The sequence below is a fragment of the Ailuropoda melanoleuca genome, chromosome 14 (genome assembly GCF_002007445.2).
Source record: "Ailuropoda melanoleuca isolate Jingjing chromosome 14, ASM200744v2, whole genome shotgun sequence".
NCBI lineage: Eukaryota > Metazoa > Chordata > Mammalia > Carnivora > Ursidae > Ailuropoda > Ailuropoda melanoleuca.
The window spans coordinates 102,551,942-102,576,690 of record NC_048231.1 but is presented as its reverse complement, the minus strand read 5'-3'; the positions used below and the strand labels follow the sequence as shown (position 1 = coordinate 102,576,690).

The 24,749-nt window shown below is 42.2% G+C and overlaps 1 protein-coding gene across 8 annotated transcripts in view; it reads right to left on the bottom strand.

Moving 5' to 3' along the window:
* ZNF407 (zinc finger protein 407) overlaps positions 1 to 24,749 on the bottom strand; it is a 490,784-nt gene that overhangs the window by 104,166 nt on the left and 361,869 nt on the right. Inside the window, exon 9 of one of the 8 annotated variants that reach the window (XM_019804985.2) lies at positions 1,687 to 11,575. The exons of 6 other annotated variants lie outside the window; for them this stretch is intronic. In XM_019804985.2, the coding sequence (XP_019660544.1) occupies positions 11,481 to 11,575 (95 nt within the window). In that variant the 3' untranslated portion in view covers positions 1,687 to 11,480. Of the gene's footprint in view, positions 1 to 1,686; positions 11,576 to 14,323; positions 15,288 to 24,749 lie in introns of those variants that run through there. One more of the 8 variants, XM_019804988.2, reaches the window with a different exon arrangement.

The following is a 24,749-nucleotide window of genomic DNA, read 5'->3' as shown; positions in this document are numbered from 1 at the left end:
TACATTTTTGTGGGTGGGTGGAAAGTGTGAAAGGGGGGTTGCTGGTCATTTACTTCAGTTTCTCAGCACTAACAGAAATGTATGCTTGTGAAATCCGCTTCAGGACTTCCTGCTCTCTGCTCCACCCCATCTGTGTGGGGCTGGGGGAGACAAGCAGCTGCCTGAAGGCTTACAGGCCCACAGGGCGTGTCCCCCGTTCCGCGGGAACCTGGGAACCTGCTGGCTCGTATTCCAGGGCGGCCGCCACGTGCCCCTGCAGGGAGCGGCAGGCGCCCCTGGGGCTCTGACCTCAGATCAGATGACTGAACAACTGTAATCACTATGTCCATCTCACCTGGTAACAAAGATTTCATTCAAATTTGATTCTATAGAATAACGCACAATACAGAGGACACTGTGTCTGTACTTGGAGTGAACAGCACAAAAGTGAGCAGCCAAGCAGCTGCATCACTATGGTATAAGCCAGAAACGCATCACGTTCTCCCCTGACGGTGATTTAAATTCACTGGTCCTGATATATAAAAGTAACTTTTAATTTGTTTTCCTGGAAAGCCTAAATTCAGTACTAACGAAAATGGGTTTGATGATGGAATTTTTTGGTTTAAGTATGTCCTAAATATTGTATTATTTTGTGTATCTGAAATTCAAATTGAACTGTGTGTCCTATATTTTTATTTGCTAAATCTGAGGACCCTACATTATGGGGTTTAGGCTTTGGAGGGGAGGTGGGTAGGGGACTGGGATAGTCCGGTGATGGGTATTAAGGAGGGCACGTATTGAATGGAGCACTGGGTGTTGTACGCAAACAATGAATCATGGAACACTACATCAAAAACTAGGGATGTCCTGTATGGTGACTAACATAATATAATAAAAAAATAAAAAAAAAAGAAAAAGTTAAATAGAGTCTCTCCTCCTTTTCCACAACAGACAGAAAATCAGGTTGACGAGCTGCATTTTGCATTTCTGATGACTCAGGAACGATTATATGATGTGCATTAAATATACTGTTCTCCTTCTGCACTTGTTACGTATAATCCTTCAGTATTGTTGGTACCTTAACAACTGACGCTTTTCATTCCTACATCACCTAAAATTGTGCTCTTCGTCCGGAAGGAGCTGCTGCAGCTGCTGACTGCTGACCAATAACAGTTTGCAATTTGAAAAAAAGGAAAAGAAAGGTCTTCTCTCTTTAACAGATACCCATAAAATATGTAACTTTCTGGCTCCAAGTTTATGGTAACACCTTAAGCTTCTCAGTTCAATGCCAGCTTGGAAGCGTTTCATAACATCGTGAGGTTCTAGTTCTATTCTTGCATCCCATTTACTGCTCTCCCAAACCTCCAACTCGGGTGATCACGTTCGTTTTCCCACAAAACTACCAACGGCCTAAGCTTTTGCTTTATTCCCCATTCCATTTACTTGCCTTCTCAATCTTCCTCTTATTTAAGTCAATTTTTCTCTTTCCCATGGGGAAAAAAAAAAGTTACACATGAATTCGCAACACTGGTATAATTCAAACGATACAGGTATGCATAGTAAAAGGTCAATGCCCCTTCAGGACCCTGTGTGTATGTTAGTTTGCATGCAAACATGTATACGTGGTNGATCCCAGGACTCCGGGATCACGCCCTGAGCCGAAGGCAGACGCTTAACCGCTGTGCCACCCAGGCGCCCCCGTGGTTTACAATTTTGTAAGGAAAATGGAATACTGGATCTACAAGTTATGGCTTCCACTCTCTTGTAGAGCATATGGCACGTATTGCTGGACTCACGCTTTGCTTCTTAAAGCCCTGATCCTTCCTCATTGACCCGCCCATCTTGGTCTCTCAGTGCTGAACTCCTACTGTTACAGCCCACATTTTAAAGATACTCCCCCCACCCCCGCCCCCAACTGCCTGTTTCCTTTTTCCTTCTGTGCTAGGTAGGAACTCTGTTAGCTCCTGGAGAAACAAACATGGCCAAGGGCTGGCTCCCACCCCCAGGATCAGTGGGACCTCATGTGATGGGCATTGATGACTCTGAACAGAAATGATCCACTTTTGGCAGGGACTCCAGAGAGACAATTCTGGAAGCGACAACTAATAAACCACACTGGGATGGGGGTGGAAGAGGGAGGCTTCTGGGAGGCTACGTTACTACATCATACAAGAGGCCACGACCACCTTCCGCTGGTGTGATGTCATCACTCTGATGAGCATAATCACTCTCCAAGTGCTCTAGGGCACCTGTGTCCCCTTCCCATCTGCAGCCCCAGGAGCTCATGCTTACATGTGTTCTACGTAAGGTCCATCACAAAACCGGCAGGTAAATATTAATTGCAATTTAACAGTGAATACAAAATTTTCATTAATAAAGTACATCAAAACTTTAAGCAGAAAAAAGGGAGCAAAATGAAAGCAAGACAAGGGGTGGATCTTTCGTGAACTTCCTGGCCCGGGTCTTGCTTTCGCCACATGACGACAGGCCAGGTTTGTCCTCCAGTAGGAAGTGATCTAATGAGAACTCTGACACACACACAGCTTTTATTTCGGAAACTGTGCTGGTTTAAATCACATAAGGCTGATGTTGAAAGAATACAAAGACAAAGAGGCTATGCCCTTGACTGATACGATCACTTCAGCCTCGTGACAACAGAAGTGACCGTGACAACCAAGTGACATTCACCCCCTGCCATACAATCACCTTACAGACTGTAAACCCCCTTTACAACCAACTTCTCTGTTTATTCTCCCAAGAATCTTCTGGGCTAGGACTATATCATGCCATTTAAAATTAATTATTTTTTGAGTAGGCGACACATTTACCTGGTTCAAAATTCACAAGGTACAGTAAAAACAAACATAAGAGAATACAATAAAAATAAGTGATGATTTACGTAAAATGGATAAAAGAGGAGAAGAGAATTTGATGGAAAAAGAAAATAATTTTATGGAGAAATGGATTGGAGGGGAAGGACGATAGGGATTTTGACCACGCCAGGTCCTCTAGTGGAAGGACAAGGGATCTTCCCACATGGAAGCAGGCAGAAGGCAGAGGCAGGCCGGGAAGACAGACACAGAAGACAAGGTTCTAGGAACAAGCGGTTTCTTTTAACTCAAAAAGTAATTTTATTTAGCACTTCCACTCCGTCTTTGCTGAGCCAGGCCAGCCAAGTAAAGAAGAGGAAGTAAAACTGTCTCTGCCCCAGGAGAATTAAAATCAACAGAAACAAGCTCCCATGGAAACAGAGAATATTTAAATACGTAGTTAAAGGCCTGTGTTCGAATTCCAGCCCTGCCACAGATGGGGCCGTGGGGAGGACAGTCCCAAGTGTCGGTCCCGCCTGAGAGCTGGCACCCGGGTTCCTCACCTTGAAGACGAGCAGCACAAATGTCACACGCACGGCAGAGACCACACAGAACAATGAGCGCCAGAGTGACCGGCGCAAGATGAACACATACACGCGTGAAGTGTTAGCGTCACAGAGGGAAACAACAGAGGAGTAATAGGGTCAAGGGAAGATTTGGTAGGAAAAATGTCTTACGAAGAAGTGGAGTCCTCGGGGCAGACAAGGGAAGGGCTGGCTTGGAAGGCTGGGGGCAGCTGCAGCAGAACCAGGGAGTTCTGGAGCGACATGACCTCAGGCCTGTTTGTCTGAAGCCCCTGCCGCGTAAGAAGTGCCCTGGAGAAGTAGACAGCACCCTGGCCCAGGTGGGCAGCTGGCTGGCCAGCGCTATAGGGAGAGCACCAGTGCCACAGGGCTGCGCGGACAGGGGGGCACGGCAGTGGCAGGAGCAAGAGAACGTAGGTGACCACAGGACATTTACACAAGTTCATTCTTACATGCTCACCATAGTGGTTAGTGGGAGAAAAGTCAGCCAGCGTTAACACACCGGTGATGTCACAGGGGAGCAGACAGGAGGTGGAAAGCAAGATCCTTCCCTGACGGAGAGGAAATGAACTGCTCACGTAGGAGAGTTACTTTGAACGGGAAGAAGGGGAGCAGACAGGAGCCAGTCTTTTACCCCCAAACAGATGCTTACAATCCCAACCCTCACAGCTTTAGGGACAAGAAAAGGACCACGGCTGTCACATCATTTGCTAATGGGGTCTAGGTAGTTAATTACCAAATGTTCCAAAGTACGAACTGTGATGACTTAAAAATTCAGTTGGAATGGTCAAAATTACCCTCTCATGGGATGGAAATGGTTCCAGAGAACAAAGTCCCAAACTCACGGGCAGAATTTTTACTTTATTTTCTAAGCTGCTGCGTTTTCCCTCTGCACTATACCTAAGCCAACACTCCCCTTCCCTTTTGTTCAGGCGAGTAACTTTGTTTGCGACGCGGTAGGACAGGCGGTAACTGCAGGCCCGATGCAGGCCCTAATTGTGCAGCTCTTACGAGGGTTGAACCTGATCATTCACTGAATTGTTGAGTTGATGGGATTCGTGTAGCTGGTTATAAATTGATAATCTAAATTAATTCATTCAAGCAGAAATCGATTTTGTAACTCCTCGAGAGCTTGTAATAATGCTTACCTCCCACTGCTAGCTGCATTCTCTGTTTCGTAAAGCTGGTCGGAAACAGCTGGATTCAGGTGACCTGCTAGCTCATTAAATCTGTTACATGTTCCTTCTAGTAAATGATATTAAGCTGAAATGTCCTAACGTTGATTTTTTTTCTTTAATTTTATGACAGAAATAACCTAATTTGTAACACAAAATAACAATCTCCTTGGATTACTTTGCCTTGTTAAAATATTTTATGCATTTTTCATTTACACCAAGGTAATGGAAAAACACTTAAACTATCTGTTATTTAAACCACAAGAGATATGTTACTGAATGTCTGATAGCTACAAAAATGATTGTCTCTTCATAGTCTTTACTTTATATCTGTAATAAAAGGCAGACAATTCAATTCATTGGTTAGTAAATAAAGTACGATAGTTTTTATTTTATTTTCTCTGCATTGCTAGAACTAAAATCAGATTGCTTTTTAAATTCATTTAGAAATAAGACTCATTACTTTCCTTTCCTCTTTCTAATCTAAAATGTCTAATGTCCATTCGGATCCTCACATTTTCTTCATCAACAGAAGTTGTAACCTAATTCTAAATCCCATATTAAAAGAATCATTTTCCAAGCTATTTGCTCCCTGTGTACTGAGGTTGAGTAATGAAATCAGAGCACCTGCCTTTTGTGCATGAGACTATGAAATACTTGTTTCTCGTAGCCTCCTGATTTCATTTCCTTTTCCTAAATAAATTTTAAAATTAAAACACCCAGGATGCCAGAAGAACACAGGTAAAATACACCTAAGGCTCCAAGTGACCAATCATGTTTATCGCTGTAATAAGTGACAAGCACTTCTCAGATCAGGAAAGGTGACTAATTGAAGCCCTATTCTCCTTCTCTTCAAAAGCTCTAACATTTACACAGAAAGGACACACTCATCCATTTTATGGTGTCAAAAGCTTTACAACTGTTAAAAATTAAGATAATGCTTGTTGGCCTGCTTTTCCAACAGGAACCACCTTATGGCAAAGAGTTTATTAAACAGACTGATAAACATAAAATAACAGCACTGAATGTGTGAACAGTTTAACACTGAACGTTACTCAGTTAGTATTAAAAATGAACTGAAGTGATTTTTCTAAATACTGTCTCTAGCACTGAACTCAGTGTGTGAAGTTTCAAAAAATTTACTTTAAAAATGTTTAAAGACCATAACTACTCATGCCACAGCAGCAGTTAAAAAGAGAATTTTAACAAAAAGAACAAATGGTTTTATAATCCTAACCTTAAAAAAAATTCTTAAAAATTGATTTTTATTTTGAGATGCACATCCCAGGATAAAAACAATACAACCACTCACTCAAACTATGTGCAGATTTCTCTGGTCTAACACAGAGATTTTAAGGGGGGAAAAAAAGAGAAGGGAGAAGAGGGAGGGCAGCTGCCCACATCCCCTAAGCTAGGTGAAGCGTGTGGCTCCCAAGTGTCCCCAAGTGAACCACCTTCCCCTCTGCCTTTCCCACCCAACCCCCTTTTGAGTGTCTTCCTTTAAAAAGAATGCATTGACAAGTTCATTGACAATTTCTCTGAAAACTATAACCTAGAAAAAAACAGAGAGAAAGCAGAAATACAAGACATACAGTGGGACAGAAGATAGGACGACCCAGAGCCACACACGCATTGTCAGCAAACAACTCAAGAACTGAAGGGAAATGCTGATTTCATTGCGGACTGGCACTGACACTTCCGGGACAGTCCGGTACTTCTAAACTTTGTCTTGATCTGCACACTTCACAACTCGCCTACCCAAACCTCAACCTGGCCCGGGACCCTCGCTCTGTCCAGTGGCTGCGGCAGCTTCCTAGCTAGTCTCCTGGCCCCTCTGTGACGCTCCCACCGCTCACAGGCAGCCCCGACTCAGTCTTCAAATGTATGTCATCTTAACGCTGCTCCCTGGCTCAGCGGCTCCCACCGCGAGGCCCGCGGAGCCCTGCCCTCCCTCCCTGCTTCTCCCTCATCTCCCTGAGACCTTACTGCACCTTCCTTCCAGAAGCTAGATTCAATAAACACCCGACTAACACAACGTTCAGGAAGAGAGCAACTGCATGATCTCAAACGGTTTTCACAAAAAAAAAAGTCAAAGAAAACACTTGCATACAGTGAGTAGATAAGATTTCTTGCGTGTTCCTAAAAAGCGCATGGACACAGAACCACAGCTCATCGTTTCTATTACACCTGAATACCATTCCATCTCCTGGGAATTCCATAGCGTGTGTCTCGGTAGTCAGTAAATCGATATTAGCTTTTCTCCCCCTTGTCACTCATAAAAACTACTTCGTCTTCAGATCTACTGTCAGAGTTTTGTCGGAGCCCTTTGCTTACTGCTCGGACTTGCACTGCAAGGAGCACCCCTCCCGGCCCCTTTTCTGATCTCCCGTCCCCTTGGTCCTGAAGGCCACTGCCATCATTTGTGAATGGTTTCCCGATCAGCGGACATGTTGCAAGGAGCACCCCATCATCTGAAAATCTAAGCACTGATCCCGGCACATGTATTGCATGACCACACGCCAGCAGCGGTAATCACACTCTGCATATGTCTGCCCCTTCCCGCGCTGGCCGCACTGCCCTATCCCGAAACTTTACATAAGAATGCACAATCTCCTGACACGCCTGCTCCGAAAATTTTAATTCCAGTCACTTCTGTGGTTCTTCTCAGTTATTGCTCACAGGCAATATGCATGACTTTCAGCAAATAGTACCTTGACCCAACTTGATTTTTACTTTTCGTAACTTTGTAATCAGAAATAATTTCAGGCTTACAGTCTGCAAGCGGAGAAGGTCACAGGCCTCGCTCATCCTTGTGTCGCTTCACTGTGCACATGAGACTTTGTTTCGTCTGCTCCCTCTCTATGTGCACATATTATTGCTTTCCTTTTTGTAAACCATTCAAGAGTAAGTTTGCAGAACTGATGTTCTCTTACTTGTAAATTTTTCCCTGTGAGTGTCCTAAGAGCAGGGGCTTTCTTCTCAAATGTCATCAAATGTTCCAGTAATGCAATAATGTCATTTAGAGCAACAAACAAAAAGCCCCCCCACCCCCAAAACGAACACACAAAAGGGAAGGAAGAAAAGAGAGACATTCTGGTGCAGGACGCAGCCCTGGCGCACCCCCCACGCATGGGCACGCCTGGCCATCTATCTCCGCTGCTGGAACGGCCCCCGTTTCTCCCGATCCACAGGGCTCCGCTCAGTGATGACAAGCACAGGCCAATCACCGAGCAGAGTCCCCTCTATGCGAGCTGACCTCACTCACATTGTTTTCTACATCCTGTACCGAGACAGCATTTCTCCCTCATCTCAAGCATCTAAGGTCCAGCACAAAGTACATTTTTCTGGAGAGCTCTCCTTTGATTAGGGAGCTCCGCTCGCTATTTCCTCGCGGACTACGTGGTGCTTCACCTTGAACACTCCAGCTTCCACCTGATTTTTTAAAAGCAACTTTATTGAGGAACAACTTACAGTCAATAAATTAGACACAGAAGTGTGTGGTCCAGTGAGTTGGACAAATCTATGTACTCTTGTAGCTCTCACCAAAAGTAAGATATAAAATATTTCCTCCCCCCCGCCAACAGGTTTCCTCATGCCCCCCATTCCAGCCCCAGGAAACCACAGATCTGGGGTATATCACTATCAGTTAGGAACGCCCGTCACAAATTCTAAAATAAGTGGAAGCACACTTGATCTTTTGTGCCTGGCCTCATTTGCTCAGCGTAACGGTTTTGCAAACCATCCGTGCTGCTGGATGTGTCAGGAGTTGGTTCATTTTTATTGCTGAGTAATATTCCATGTTATGGATAATTTGCCTTTCCACTCATCTGTTGATGGGCATTGGGGTTATTTTTAGCTTTGGCTATTATAAACAGAGCTATTATAAACATTCAAATACAAATCTCTGCACGGACATATGCTTTTATTCCTCTCGGGTAAATTCCTAGGAGTGGAATTGCTGGGTCATATGGCAAGTAAGTATATGTTTAATTTTGTAAGAAACCGTTAAACAGTTTTCCAAACTGGCTGTACCATTTCACACTCCCACCAGCAATGCATGACAATCCCAGATGCTCCACATCGTCACTGACATTTGGCATCCTCAGTCTTTTTAATGTTAGCCATTCTAGTGGCTGCATAGTGGCATGTCATTATGGTTGTAATTTGCATTTCCCCGATGACTGGTGATGGTTAGCATCATTTCTTGTGCTTTTTGGCCATTTGGATACCTTCTTTTACATATTTTTTATTCGGTTCTTTGTCTTCTTAACATTGAGTTGTAGATTGTACTTTGTATACTCTGGATATATACACAGCATAGATCTCTCAGATATATGCATAGCAAATACTTTTAATCTGCGGCTTGACTTTTAATTTTTTTAATGGTGTCTTTTGAAGAGAAGTTATCACTTTTGATGGACAACTGATCAGTACTTCCTTTTATGGGTTGTAACTGTTTGTGTCTTAGCTAAGGTGTCTTTGCTACACCAAGGTCAAAAAGACTTTCTCCCACATTTTCCCTTAGCAGTTTTACAGCCTTAGATTTTATATTTGGGTCTATAAATGCATTTCGAGTTAATTTTTATGAAGAGTGTGAAGTAAGGGTCATGGTCCTGTTTTTCTTTTCTTTTTTTTTTTCTGCATGGGTATCCAAATATTCCAATGATTTGTTGAAAATAAAATATCCTTTTCCCCTTTGTAGAAAATCAACTAAGCATATTATTTCTATCCTTACACCCAAACCATTCTGTTCTATCTTGGTTACTGTAGCTTCATATTAAGTCTAGAAATCAGGTAGTGCAAGCATTCCACATTTTGCTCTTTTTAAAACTGTTTCAACTAATCTAGAGCTTTTGCACTGGTACATAAGTTTTAGAATCAGCTTAAAAATTACTACAAAGAAGCCTAGGATTGTTAGGGATCTGTAGATCACTTTGGAGAGAAGCGACACAAACAATATTGAAATAAAAATTTCATTTTTCCTTATTTATTCATACATTTTATCCATGGGCATGGGCCACGTTTATTTACTTGTGTATTCGACCCTCTACCTTGCCATACAATGTTACATAGAATGATGTTCAAGAAGTGATTGCTGGCTTCAAGAATGACTAGCCCCAGATATGGCACACGGTTTACTTTACCTCCCCATGGGGTTGTCATTACTGAATTGATCTACTTCCCTGAAGCATACAGTTTCTTATTGACAGAGCTGTCATTTCTATATGTCGGTGGCCGAAAAATTAGTCTAAGACTTCTAGGCACAGGGCATCTTAAAATCTCCCCTCAGTGATAACACCTACCGTTATTCGCAGTAAACGCTCATTTTTCCTGTCAGCAGCAGTTTCACCTCGGACAGAAGTCTGAAGTTCCACCTTACGCTACTCTACCAGCTTTTCTTGACCTTATATAGCTTTTGTACATAAATCTTCAGTTTTCCAAGTAAATACGCTGCCTTTCCCCACTTCTTTCATGTGCTCCAATCCTGGTGGCCTGTGCGCTGACTATTCTCTCTGTTCAGAACACTCTTGTGCCAGACAGATCCACGAGGGATTCCTTCCCATCTTCAAGTCTTCGCTCATCTGTCCCATCTCAACAAGGCCCACCGGGATGTCCCGATTTCACACCGTAACTGCCTGACCCCTCCTCACGCAGCTCCACCTCCAGACCCCAGTCCCTGGTCCTCTTCTCCATTCTTCTCACAGCACTTCACTTGTAACAAACTGCATGGTTTACTTACTCCCTATGCCTTCCGTTGAATGTCTGTCTTCTGCTGGAAGCAGAGTAGCTCCACGAGTAGGAGTCTGTTTTGTTCATGACACATCCTAGTTCCCCAGAGCAGTGCCTAGCGTGGTGCTCAGCAGCCTTCTGTTGAATAAATGAACGAGTCTCCTCCCCCCGCTCACCTATGGCTGCAAGCGTGACTTCAGTTCTCATGGATGTGGCAGTGCAGGTGTGAGGAGGTGGGAAGGCCTCAGAGCCTGACATCCTCACGAGCTTCCCTGGTTCCATTCTGAGCTGGGAAGTGCTAACTTAGGTGGGAGGGTCATGTATAAAAGGAAGCTTCAGACCTACTCTTTTCTCTCAAAATTATGTAACAAAACTCATCAGAGCCAGGGAATTCTAATGAGGGCACCGGGCTGAACTTCAGGCTCTGAATGCTGAATGTAGGACTTATCTGAGAGTTTGAGTGGATGAAGTGGATTAAGTGACATAGCGTGACTGCTGTGAAGATTTACTCGGCTCAGAAATGTTAGAAAAATCACTGAACATAAAGCTCAACTTACTTCATAATGTTCATGGAAAGCCCATTAGGGTAAGGATAAATTTTAGGAAATGTTATAGAATAGCCATGTTTAAATTTAGTACCAATATTGAATACTTATTGATTTTAAAGAATATATATGCATAAGCTACAAAGCCAGTACGCCATTTTAAATAGAAAAATGACCACATGACTCACCTTCACTAAAAGAGAGACTATTAATCTTAAAAATAAAATTGTCTAGCTGCTATTATATTTACATTTCTCTAATTTTTATTGGTGCCAAACCATTTAAAATATATAGTTCTAGAAACCAAATGTATTACAGAAGATAAGCTAGCCAGAAACAGAACCATCTAAGGCTCCAAGGCACTGCTCTCCGTTAAACGCGATCCAAATCCAAGAGCGCGCACGAGAACAGGAAGCTGACGCGTGGGTCTCTTCCGCTTCCCTCACATGCTGGTCTCCAGGTGTTCCTCTAGGTGTTCACAGCTTCCTAGCTTCACAAAGTGTAACCTTCCCACGATTTCTCTGACTTGCTATAAGCAGGGACTGACATGAACTAGGAAAAGTCGACCCGGAAATTCCATGTGTGCGTGAGGAGCTGAGACCACAGGAGAGGCCGGTTTCAGATGCTGATGCCCTTGGTGCCCTGCCAGCTCGGAGCTCAGGACTCCTCGGGTTCATCAATCTCTGCTGACTGGCAGCTCAGCAGCTCCCTCACCTTTGCGGAGCCACAAACATGTCCGGGCCATCTGTGTCCTGAAGACAGGGGAGGACATATCAGCATTTCCCCTTCCCCACGAGTTTCGTTGACATTCTTTAGTAAAACACACAAAAGACCAGATTGCGGCTCATGGACAGGGCGACTTCACATTCCGCCAAGCTGAACGGCACACCGAGCTCCTCCAGACGCAAGTGGGGTCGTCTGGGACTGGATGCCAGAGTCAAGAGCTGCGTGTGAATTTTTGTTTGGTTTCTGTAAGAAGAGTTAATGTGGCATTTATGAAAGCTCACTGGAGAAGTTTCCCAGAAATCACCACGGCACAAGTTGAGTTCAAAAGGAGCTCAGCCCCTAGCATTTTACACTGTGTATGAATCATCTGTGGGGCTATAAAACCCACAGTTGAAATGTTCAGGAAACCCTGTCAATTCTTTTGCTTTTGAAAGAGATTTCTGTTGTCATACACACAATTTCAAATGTTTAATAGCATGCAGAAACAGAAAATAATCAGAGAGTGTCAATGTGTATCAAATCCAGGAATTTAAGGGAAAAAAAGATAAAATTAAGACAAAATTTACTTTAATGACCACAATTTTGCTGTAATTTTTTAGATTCCCTTGGCAATTGCCCAATTTAACCAAAACCAGTCCCACTGAAGTTGGTTGGGATACAGTAAGTAACTAAGTACAACATTTGGCGATGAACTTAAGGCTCACAGAAGGAATTAATTGAGAGCTGCACGGGCAGAGTTTCATTTCTGTATGCTTAACGTGCTGTGACCCCAGGTACTTCAAGCTTCAATGATGTTTATTACCTTCTACCAGCTCTGCAATAATCTTTAAGACTATGTCAATAATAAGTCACAGAAACCACCAAAACCTTTTCTATAAGTAGCTATTTTTGAGTTTGGTAAAGCATAATTTTTAAAAAATCTTAGTTTAGGACCCTATAAGCTACTTAACATAAATTCAGGAGAATTTTAAGGAGAACACCACTATAATGACTAAATTTATGGATGCAACAAATAAGAAGTATAAAGAAAAATGTAAAGAAATAACTATCACAGAAAATCAAACTTCATTTTTTTTATGACTAAGAAATACAACTCTAGTACCCAAAATACCAAGTCACAGATTTTTCAAAAGTAACAAATAGTTTGCTTTGTGTCACATGCCTTTCCTTTCCATGCTGAGTAATCTGTATACACTTCATTGTGGCATATGTGATGGACAGTAAAAGGCACCCACACTGAGAGAACGCTGTGTTGAATTTTGAACAAATCCACCAGTCCTGTTGCTACCACCACAGAAAGTGGGAATTTCCCATCACCCCAAAAGACATGAAATGATTCCAACTTTGTGCCCTTTTTGTGGTCAATAAACTCCTACAACCTGGCAATCAAAGATTTGCTTTTTCTCACCAGAGATTTGCCTTTTCTAGAGTTTCATATACATGGAATCAGGTAGAATGTATCTGTGTGAGTTTGGCCTCTTTCACTCAGGATGATGTCACTGAGATTTGCCCATGTTGTTAGTCCATGCCTTTTCTCACCAAGCAGTGCTCCACTGACCATAATTTGCTTACCCATTCATCTTCTGACGGGCATGTGAGCTGTTCTCAAGCTATTCGGAATAAAGCCAGTATGAGCATTCATGGACAAGTCTGTGTGGATATGTGTTTTCATTTCTTTTGGGTAAACACCTGGGAGTGGAATTGCTGGGTTTTATATGTATGTGTGTGTGTGTGTGTGTGTATATATGTGTGTGTGTGTATATATACACATATATACGTGTATATATACACACACACAGTAGGTGAATATTTAACATATATATACATATATATACACATATATGTATGTATACACATACACGGTAGGTGAATATTTAACTTCATAAGAACTTGCCAAACTGTTTCCCAAAGTGTGCCATTTCACATTTCACTAGCAATGTATGACAATTCCAGAGGCAGCATATCTTCATAACATTTGCTATTATCAATCTTTTACATTTTAGCAATGTGAATGGGCATGGAATGGTAGGTCTTTGTGGTTTAATTGCACTTCCCTGAGGACTGGTGATGTTGAGCACCATTTCATGTACTTACTGCCCTACTGTTTTTTTGTTTTCTTTCATTTTCTGTTGCCATTTCTTATTTGGGTTTTTGTATTACAATTGAGTTGTAATTTGTTCTTTGAGTACTCTGGATTCGAAAACTAGGTCCAATATATGTATAGTTTTTCTCCTTAATGGCATCTTTTGAAAAGCGAAAAATTTCAAATTCAATTTACCAATTACGGCTCTTCATTCTGTGCTTTTCACGTCCTATTCAGAAAAACTCTTTGCCTACCCCAAGGGACAGAAAAATTTTCTATGTTTTCTTCTAGAAGGTTTAGAGTTTTAACTTTTAAGTTTTTTTTTTTTCATTTTGAGTTAATTTTGTGAATGGATATACAAATATTCCAGAACAGTGTGGTGAAGAGACTCATCTTTTCTCCTAGGCACCTTGTTGAAAATCAACTGACCACGTACATATGTGGGTCTAATTCTGGACTCTACTGTGTTCCATGCCTCTATATATCATTTCTTCCCTAGTTAATTCTACATTTTTATTTTAATTATTTAAATAAAAATTGTATATATTTAAGGTATACAACACGATGATTTGATATGCACGTGTAGTGAAAGGATTACTGCAGTTAAACTAATTAACATATAACAACATATCCATCTCGACTCACATAGTTTCCTTTTCTTTTTTTCTTTTTTTCTTTCTTTCTTTCTTTCTTTCTTTCTTTCTTTCTTTCTTTCTCTCTCTCTTTCTTTCTTTTCTTCTCTTTCTTCTCTTTCTTTCCTTTTTTTGGTGAAAGCACCTGAAAGTTACCCTTTTAATGAACTTTCAGCATTCAATACAGGATTATTAACTATAGTCACCATGCTATACGTTAGATCTCTGGACCTATTCACTGCACATAATTGCAGTTTTGTACCCTTTGACCAGTGTCTCTGTAACCCCCCCGTCCCCCTGGCTGATGACCTAGCTTTAGAGTGGATCTCAGAATCAGGTATGAACGTCTTCCAAATTTGTTTTCTTTTTCTAAATTATTTTGGTTATCACAGGTTCTTGTATTCCCGTATAAATTTTGGAAGCAGCCTGTTGGTTTCCACCAAAGCCTCCCAGGACTCTGGCTGGGATAGTGTTGAATCTGTAGATCAATTTGGTAATAACTGACATTCAGCAGTACTGAGTCTTTTCCTCCACCAACGGGGGACCTCTGCTTACCCAGGTCTTCAGTAACTCCTCGGAGGGGTGTTCTGAGGTTTTTTATTGTTCAGATCTTGACCATGTTTTAAAAAATGTATCCCTATTACCATTTTTTTCTCATCTAATTTCTTTCCAGTTTTGCTTTAAAAATTTAATTTTGTTGACTGTATTTTTCCACCTTTTAATTAAGCCACCGGGACTCCCGATTGGCAGCTTCACCATCCCTTCAGAGTTCACCTTGCATGCTCTTCTCTCCAAGTATTATTTCCGTTCCTGAAAGAAGACATCCTCATGCTGCCGGAACAGAGCGTGAGGAACACAGGAGGGGTGGTAGGCTTCCCGGTCGTGGGACTTTCTTTCAGCAAAGCCCTGTTTCAGGAGATGGACACAGACGCGGCACTTGAGCCCCCAGTGTTGCAGGCAGACTCTCGTTGGGTTTGGTAATACAGCCTAACCTGCAATAATTCCACCATTCTCTTCAGATTGCTACAATAAATTTGACAGACATAGATGATGTTATCATCTATCAAAGGAGCTGTAAAATAAATGTGATCTTAACACCTTTGGACTTACCTACTTATAGATTCAAAGCCTGAACAAAACTCACTTGTACACTGGGTGTTATATGCAACTAATGAAACATCGAACTTTACATCAGAAACCAGGGATGTATTGTATGGTGACTAACATAATATAATAAAAAAATTAAAAAAAAAACCCTCACTTGTACAGATACAGCCATGTGCTTTCTAAGCAGTATTAACTTCCCAATGTTAAATGCGTTTTAAAAGTATGCATTTCTAATATATGTGTGTACTTTAATAACTAAATGTATCATTGAAACATATATGTAATTTCTGGTCAAAATTCAGATTACCCATCTAGAGCAAAAAAATATTTTTAAAAACTCAAAAATGCCTTTACATGAAAGGAACTAGTCTAATATTTTAGAAACAATGCTAGATACAGTATCATATATTATAATATCATAGTCGCACGTATTAGCATGTTAGAGAGACCATAAGAAAGATAAAAATACCTTAAGAAATTTCACTTTTTTCCCTTTCCTACTCTCAGAAATAATAGTAACTATGAGGGAAAAGTAGAAAATTAAAGAGGCATTTATTTGCCTTATACAGACCAAGGCCTATTCTGTAGTCACATATTCACTGAAAATTATCTTGAGAGTGCACGTGTATATGTCTCAATCCACACTTTTTAAGAACTGAGGAACATCTGAATCTAATGTCAGCTTTCTCTATGTAAGAAAATCTGATGGTATGTTTCTTATTCTAAGAGCAAAAAATTGGAGATGCTTCCAAATCCACACAGTTGTTAAATGGCTGCTTCAAGTAAAACTGTGGCAGAGGACGCAAATTATCAAACAGACTACGTTCCTGGATGGGGAGGGGGGCTACTATTCCGTGACTTTCCTGCATTATCGCAGAAGCAGCAGTAATTTGCAAACTCATCATTTGTAAAGGAATGCTGCCCAAGAAACAGTATTAACAGGTCGCTTCTTTGGAGTGTGTACATTTTACTTTGGTGATAATTCCTAATTTAATAGTGGTCTCCTATCAATACACGCCAAAATGCTTCTTGGGCAACAGGGTAACACGCTGCCACAGTATGTTTTCAATTAGAGTTCTCTGGTCATCCACACAGCATGCTGAAGGACGGTAAATGCTTGCACGGAGAGCCGGCGTTTGCTCCTGTGCCGTGGGACCTAACTTGCAGAGCCTCGGTGCTGCACATCAGCAGCAGCCCACGCTGCACTGTGTGTGTAGCCTACAGGGGATCTGTACCACCAGCCCGTGGATGGACGCCTTCAGACGCAGTGAGTGCTGCTGTGCAGGACACACAGTGACACTGGGACAAGACCGTGGGACGGTGACGTCACCAACTGCTTCACGTTCCATCCCGACAACGGTTGTGTGAGCGAGCCAAGAGGGTAATACTGTCATTTTACAAAGCAGGAAAGGGAAGTTCGAAGAGATGAACATGCCAGGCCCCAGGTCTGCAGCAGGGCTGGAATGGAAACCCCACACTGTCTGCCTAGAAGGGATCCGGACGAACGCGACAAAGGCCATGGCTCCCACTTTTCTCCCTCCTTGTCTCACGTCAAGCAACCGTTGTTTCCTGTACTGCTCTGGCTTCTCAGTGGCCCAAGGCCGCAGGCAGCAGAGGCTCCGACGTGGGGCCCCTGCTCTAAGCAGAGGACGCCCTGCTACCAGGGGCAGCCCTCACCGGGCGAGGCCTGTGCTTCTGGCCTGGTCTCTCTGCAGTGACTCTGGAATAGAAAGACCTAGAGCCACACTCACAATTGTTTCTTAAATCCCAGAGTTTTGAGACTGTATTAGTGAGAAGACTAAGACTTTCCTTCTTCTCATGAGCTTTTCCACAGGGTGACACTAATTTAAGGGATTGTGATAATTCATCAGGACCCCAAAGATCTACACTTTGTTCTCACTGTTGCTATCAACGAACAGCGGCAGACTCCAAATTGGCCTCATTTCAGTTACATCATAAAGAAAAAAATATGCTAACATGATGTCGGAAAGATCTGTAACTTTAAAGAAACTGGCACATACTGGCTTAAATATATTAGTCTCCGAGAAGTTGATTTGTATTAGTACAGTTTTCTTTCTACCCGATTTTTTAAGGAAACATATTTTCTGTACTGAAAGTGGAGCAATACTTTTCCAACTTTTTTTTTTTGAGTTTTATTTTTTTTGTCCTGAATAGAAACATATTAATGTTTAAAGGGTATTTTAAGGAAGTAAAAATTATCGGAGTAGTGAACAAAGTGAACTTCTGGTGATTCAAATAAAGAAGTCAACATGGTGCCTGTAAAAGATGCCAAGGAAAGGGTATTCTTTTTTTTTTTTTTTAAGATTTTATTTATTCATTTGACAGAGAGAGACAGCCAGCGAGAGAGGGAACACAAGCAGGGGGAGTGGGAGAGGAAGAAGCAGGCTCCCAGCGGAGGAGCCTGATGTGGGGCTCGATCCCATAACGCCAGGATCACGCCCTGAGCCGAAGGCAGACGCTCAATGACTGAGCCACCCAGGTGCCCCAAGGAAAGGGTATTCTTTAGTATTCTTTTATTAAAATAGGATCTAATCAGAATTATGTTCGACTTTTGAAGATGCAGTCAGTCTTGTGGGTCACTAATGTGTCACGCTATATTAGCAAAGGTAACTCATATGGCCAAGAGTATAACACAACATTCTAAAAATATTGTAGATTTTTCTAGCTTATACTGAGAGACTGAAATACATGAATATACCTTTAATAGGGAAAAAATTCAACTCCACTCAAATTCAGAATCAAATCCAACGATCTCTAGCGAATTTTATGCTCAGCGAATGTTATGTGATAGTTCGTTTACTACAAACTCAGGACCTGCTCGTCAAGCCTTTGACACCTGGAAACCATCCACCGGGGAGGGGGGTCATACTTGCTCAAATGAATCTGCATTCTGTACTTGCTGGCTGCATTTCCAACCAAGAACTTAGCATTACATACATCACAGGCACAGTGTGGGATTTCTCCTGACCATCATCTAATTTTTTAGTTTCTGAGCACTATGGCACCTCTCTGGTTTTCAATACTCTTTGTTGGATGTTGAATGAATATCAAAAAGCTTGAACTGCAATAAACTGAAATTGTGTATTAAGACCTATAAAAAGGGCATAAATAGACTTATATACTAAGCCTACCTGAACTCTAAACATAAAGCACATAAAATTTTGATACTGGATTAAATGGACATAAAACCAATATTCATATATTGTTCATATATTGTAAACAAAAATTAAATATTTAATTTACTAGTCTTGTTAAATTTTATGATGGTTTTTGGTGGGGATGATTTGGATGGTCCAGGTGCCTCTAAAAAAAGGAATTTGATGCTTTTTTTCCTTCTCCTGACAACTTTACTTGTGAAAGCAGAGACATTACAAATCACAGCACTCCTCTCAGAGATGCGCTCAGGGTGGCTCAGGCTTATTAAGGGTAAGTGGGGTATGCCGCACACTGGTGATGACATAGTACATAGCGTTTTCCAGGTCTAGTTTGGTCAACTACTGGCCATGGAAATGTGAACAAATCACTTAGCTTTGCTATAGTCAATTTCATTTTCTATGAAGAATAAGTTATGACTTCTCTATCTCAGAGGGTTGTTATCAAAGGATATAAGTTGTTTAGGATATGTTATCAAATGATATGTTATTATGCCAAATGAGGAACAAATGTTAAAACAGCGCCATTTAAAAAAAAGATCTGTAAAAGAAAGTCAAAGGAGCCAAGCCTGACCGTTCCTGTCCTTCCCTCCCTAAGCCCCATGCAGCTGCAGGCAGAACTGCTCAGTGTCAGACCAATAGCACGACACCAGGAAACGCTACCACTGTGACACCCCGACTTCTTGTCCTCTGTTCCATGGCCATGGGCCTCTCAGCTGCTGGCTTGCTGAGGGAGACACGGATTCTCAGGAAACACCGGTTCGCTCACGACGCTTCCAAATTCGAAGGCAGGATGTTCATTCCTTTCCCTATTAGTTGCCATGCTTGCAAAACCCGATCATTGTACTTTGCTAAGCTTTGGCCATGGCAAACATTTCTTCTGTGTCGAAGTCCTACTCTCCAGGACTACCTGAAGGAAGACTGACTGATTAAATCATTCAAAAATAACGATATCTATAAGAACAGCAACGTGGAGTATGAATTATGTGCTAGGCCTCTGATGTAGGAACCGAACCAATATACAGAAAAGGCCCCTGGGATACCACTTTTGTTATTTTCAATTTTAGCATGAAATTTCAGCACTTCCCACTTCATTTGGGAAATTACAACGCGAACTGCTGATTCCTCGGCCACACCTGGCGGGAGCTGCAATACGGCTCACACAGTGCGGGGCAGAGTCTGACCACACCTGCCCGGATCCGTGCCCACCTTAGGGTTAAGGACAGTGACAGGAGAAGGAAGATCCAGAATGCGCACTGAATGACAGGCCTGCCGAGTGTGACGCGGGCTAAAGTCGGCACCACCCAGAGCGCAACACCAAAGCACAAACCAAACAGTGTGGTGGGAAGCACATCGTGAAATCAGGGGGCTATCAGCACAACAGCAAAGCGTTTCTGGCGACACTTTTCTCCCTGTGATCCATATGGCATAACTGGTTGGCTCAGTTTTTGAAAAAATCATGTTCTTGGTTCATAAAAAGCTATTACGGTGGCAGCATTATTAGGAAAACTAAGTGATGATAAAAGGTTAAAAAAAAAAAAATCCAAAGAACTTTACACCTGGGAAGTAAGCCTTTCAGGAATAACAATGAGCAGAGTTGATGAGTTTCTTTGGAAGAAAAAAAAGTTCTAATTCATCAATTTCTTAAAAAGGCAACTGAAAAGAAATGACAAGACCTATCAGTGATAAAAGTTTCTTTTTTATTTTACATAATTTGGAACCACCAGAGACAGACTTAATTTGCCATTTTAGAACAAAATTTCAATGTCTGCTTGTTAGATGCTACAATATTTTTATCTACCTACCCGCTGTGTGATGAAGAGAGGAAACAGAGGTGGTGCTCATACAGACAGTGACAAAAATCTCTTCGCTTAACAGGCAACACACTGATTACTGGCCACTGGAGTATTAGTGTGAACGGCATCACAGACGAACAGCAAGGGGACTCGGGTGACAAAGTCTGAACTTTTAATGTCTAATGAGTGTGGTGAACCAAATGCAAGTTTGTCCAAATCAACACTGTCATCTGAAAATGCTCATTATGAATTAACTTGATAATTATTCCATAATCACCTCCAATAATTACTGGATTTTTTTAGTTATTTAGAAGGAGATAGGTTAATTTCATATAAAGCAAAGATTCAACAGTGGTGCTTTGGGAAAGGGACTGTAGAGTGTTTCATTTTTTATAAGCTAAGGTATTTTAATAATGGGTTTTAAGGTTAGATTGCCTTTAATAGGGCGCTTTGTAGAAAAGTTTAACACTTTTCACAGAGACAGGCAATTTCCAAACCTTTAAAGATATAAAATAGGGAAAAGTTATGAAGAAAAAAAACATTCACAGCATATTAATAAATCCCCTACATTTGTAGGTACATGTTTTCAGCATTCCTCCCGGAAATCACCTTCAACAACGGAGACATGTTGCTGAATCTGTAGCTCTATGAAGACCAAACATTCATCTTTCTCCTAGGTTAATCCTGTGAAGAAGCCCATCATAAAGACTCAGAACGATTTTGCTGTATCCTGAACTCTCATTTTCAGCCAATAGGAAGAGTGGAAAATGGGAAAATGTGCTATTTCAGAGCTCAGCTACAAAGCCACTAAATCCTACAAGTCTCATACCAGCATTTGGATAACGGTTTTGATTTTATGTGGCATATATTTTAGAATACATTTATAGCATATGCTTATAGTTTTTATAGCTTAAGGCAAAGTAAAATTGTAACTGGAAAATAATCCACATTTGAAATGAAACCACTCAGGAGTCTTCCCAGAGACCATGCCCAAGTACTGGCACACCTGCATCCCCTCACCCCGTGCCAGCCCCATCCGATCCCTCCTTTGGTGGCCAGCAGCACTCCATCAGCTTCAGGGGGCTTTCTGGACTCTTGCAGGCCTCACTGTCACCTCGCCCTTTGAAGCACTTCAGCACTTTGAGTCCCTAGCACATGACTTAGCACTGCTCTGCAAACTTCACTGCATTCTTCTTCAGTAGCCTTGTCTGACACCAGAAATGGAGCTTCAGGGAAGTCAAATGGTACCCTGAGCTTCCCCTGATTTCCCACAGCAGGTAGAGCAGGTGATAAGCAGGTCATGGGCATGCGTTGATCTGGAACGTTACCTTTCCAAGGAGTCATCCCTGGATCCACGGATGGCAACTGCAAGCCGCCTAGAACTCCAGCGACATCTGTGGCACTGGCTCCAGTGCCCCCGCCCCAGCACAGCACCCTCCGGTGCAGGGAGGCACGTCTGTACTGAGTTCCTGTTCTGAGCCCCGCACCAGGCAAGATGTGCTGGTCTTGCTATGACGCCTGCAGCCTCTGCAGCGAACTGCTATTCACACTGATGGAGGAAAGGCCACGGTCAGTAAAAACACGCAGGAGCACACATCAGTGACGCTGCCACCGCTGCTTCAGTACGAGAGTCAACGTGGCTCCTGTGAGCCCTCCTTAGGCCTCCTCTCTTGCTACCACATGGATCCTGGCATCAGAGATGCCAACAGTTGCCTGGCCCCACCTTCCCCAAGAGGCACAGAGCAGAACCAACAACGGCAGTGCTGAGGCTCCCTGTCTTCTGCTGGATTTGGGCTTCATCTGACATGGAATTTTCTTAGCAAATAAATGTCTCAAAATCTTTCTCAGCAACATACTCTTATCTAAAAGAATTGTAATGTCACCAATGCTTGCAAATCAATCTTTTCAGACTGGAAACTATCCTTAAATTGAAGAGAGAAAATACTGAGAATCAGGAATCCAACTACCAACACTGTGGGCGGTGATTCTTTAAAGGAAAAAAAAAAAAGGATGTGGGGAAAGCATTACTGATATAAGAACAATTTGTTTTCCACTTTGAAACTAGATATTACCCAACCATTTATAAAGAATTTATTTATAGGAAATTTTCATAGAATTTTAGTGTGAAAGATACTCCATCTTTCTTTCCAGGAGAGGAAAAGACTCTTTCAACAGTGGAAGAGGTTGTACAGAAGAACACAGCCCTTTATTCAAACTTGTCACTTTAATGACAGATAATATCCACTATATATTTTTCTTGGGGATTCCACATGGTATCGATTGGCATATACTCTAGGATTAGCTAAATTAATACCTTGAGCTAGTGCAAAATGATCAAAAGAATAGAGTAAGAACCCCTGGGTTAATATTTAAGCTAGACTGGCACTTTCTACGGGGTCTCAGAAAACAAATCCAGAGTTTTCAGAAAACTTGGCACAAATACTGAAGTACTGTTTTGAATAGACAATTTCATAAATAAAAATGGCTTTGTTTTACTTTACATTTCTTTTTACTGTGAAGGTTGATCATCTTTCTGTGTCGTAGTTCGGTTCCTCATAAAGCTTTTCCCACTTATTCTCTGATATCTGCAGGTTCTCATTCTGTTCAGCTTCATGCGCGTTCTTCCTACATCACAAATGTTAATTCTGTTGTGGATCTTATCTACAAATCTAGTTCGGAGCTTCCTTTTAAATTTTGATAAGCATACCTTTTACTGCCTGTATCGTGCTGAACAGACGATTTTACAGAGGCCCAGAGCCGGAGCTGCCGCACAGACCCTCAGCGGTGTATGCAGGAAAACGGTGTGAGTCTGGCTGCTTCTCCATTAGCTTCTCAGCCTCCACAACCTGGCCTCGCCTGGAGGCCTCCCGTGAAGCGGCCTTTACAGAGGGCTCAGCGTTGGAGGTCACTCGGAAGCCTTCTCCCCGTTGTCGCTCCATGTTTGATTCGCATTCCCTCTACCTAATCCTCCCCAGCGTGCAGCCGTGTATGCCGGTCCCTTGGCCAGCCACACACCTCACCTCTCACTGGTACCTTTATGCCTTTCCGCACCCCCAACGGCCACCTGTGTGGTCTGATGGCTTCACCTTGACTCAAGCTTCTACCTTCAAGTTTGGGTTCTCAGGTGACTACTACGTATCTCTATCTGGATGTCCTGTCGGTTCCACAGACTCCCTGTGCTTTCCACTAAAACTGTACTCTACCAGCCCACCCCCATCTGAGACTCCTCGTGTCTCTCCTTGTTAAACAGCCTTATTATCCAGTCAGGCACTACAGTGTCATCTGGAAGTCATCCTCAACCCTTCTTCCTCAAGCTCCACACTCACTCTGCTGCCTCTTGCTAGTCTGACTCTAGAAAGTTCACGAATCTACTCCTGTTTTTGATTCCCATCACTCCTCCACTACCGCAAGCTTGCTTCCACCTTTGTCTTCCAGAATCTTTCTTAATCATGGCCAGTATTATCTTTCCAAAACATGTACCTAAATAAATACTCTTCAAGACATTCTGTGACTTCCTACCGCCCCTAAGATGAGGTCCAAATGCTCACGTGGCAACCCCAGTCTTCCAAAAATCTGCACTACTCCCTCGTTCTACTTCCGTACCACTGCTTGCCGGCCCCCATGTGAGGCGGGCACTTTGCTCGCCTCGGTGTGCTTGCTCGTGGTAGTCTGTGCAACGCGCTTCTTGTGCCTCTTGTTTTAACTGGCTTCTCATTCAGTTTGTTACGACCACAACTGTGGAGGCTTTCATGGCCCACCTCCCCTCTCAGGACTTCATGTTATACAACCTGATTTGGTAATAATGAACCATATGATGTAAGACAAAAGATGCCTAAGCACAGTCAATGAAGAAGAGAGAAATCTTGAACACGTATCCGAAAGTTAGACTAACGTCAGTATTTTTAATATACCAATGTTGAAAACTTACATGAAAATTACAAAAAATCCAATAGGAAAACGAGGAAAGGATAGAGAGAAAATTCACCAAAAAATCAAATCCAAATGTCCAATAAATATTTTAGAAGATTCCCAAATTCAGGAGAAGTCAGAAAGGGCGAAACACTGCGAAACTGAAACACTGCGAACCTGGCATGAATGGAAAAGAGCGATGGCGTATGCTCTCCCACGTTGGAGCGCGTCAGGTGAGCCAGTCAACAGACCCACTCCCCACTGTGTCAATCACCTACAGTGCCCGCCGGGATCCTGCAGACACTTGGGTTTTCTATTCAAGCTCTATACTTCCCACTCAATTACATATTTAAAAGATAAATCTTTTACTTCTCCTATTCTTTATTCATATCTCTCTAGATATACATTCAGGAAGGAGTTTAAACGAACCATCTCGTCTTAGAAAACGTGCCTGAGATGCTCTACTGTAAAGCAGATATGAAATGTCTGGAAAGGAAACA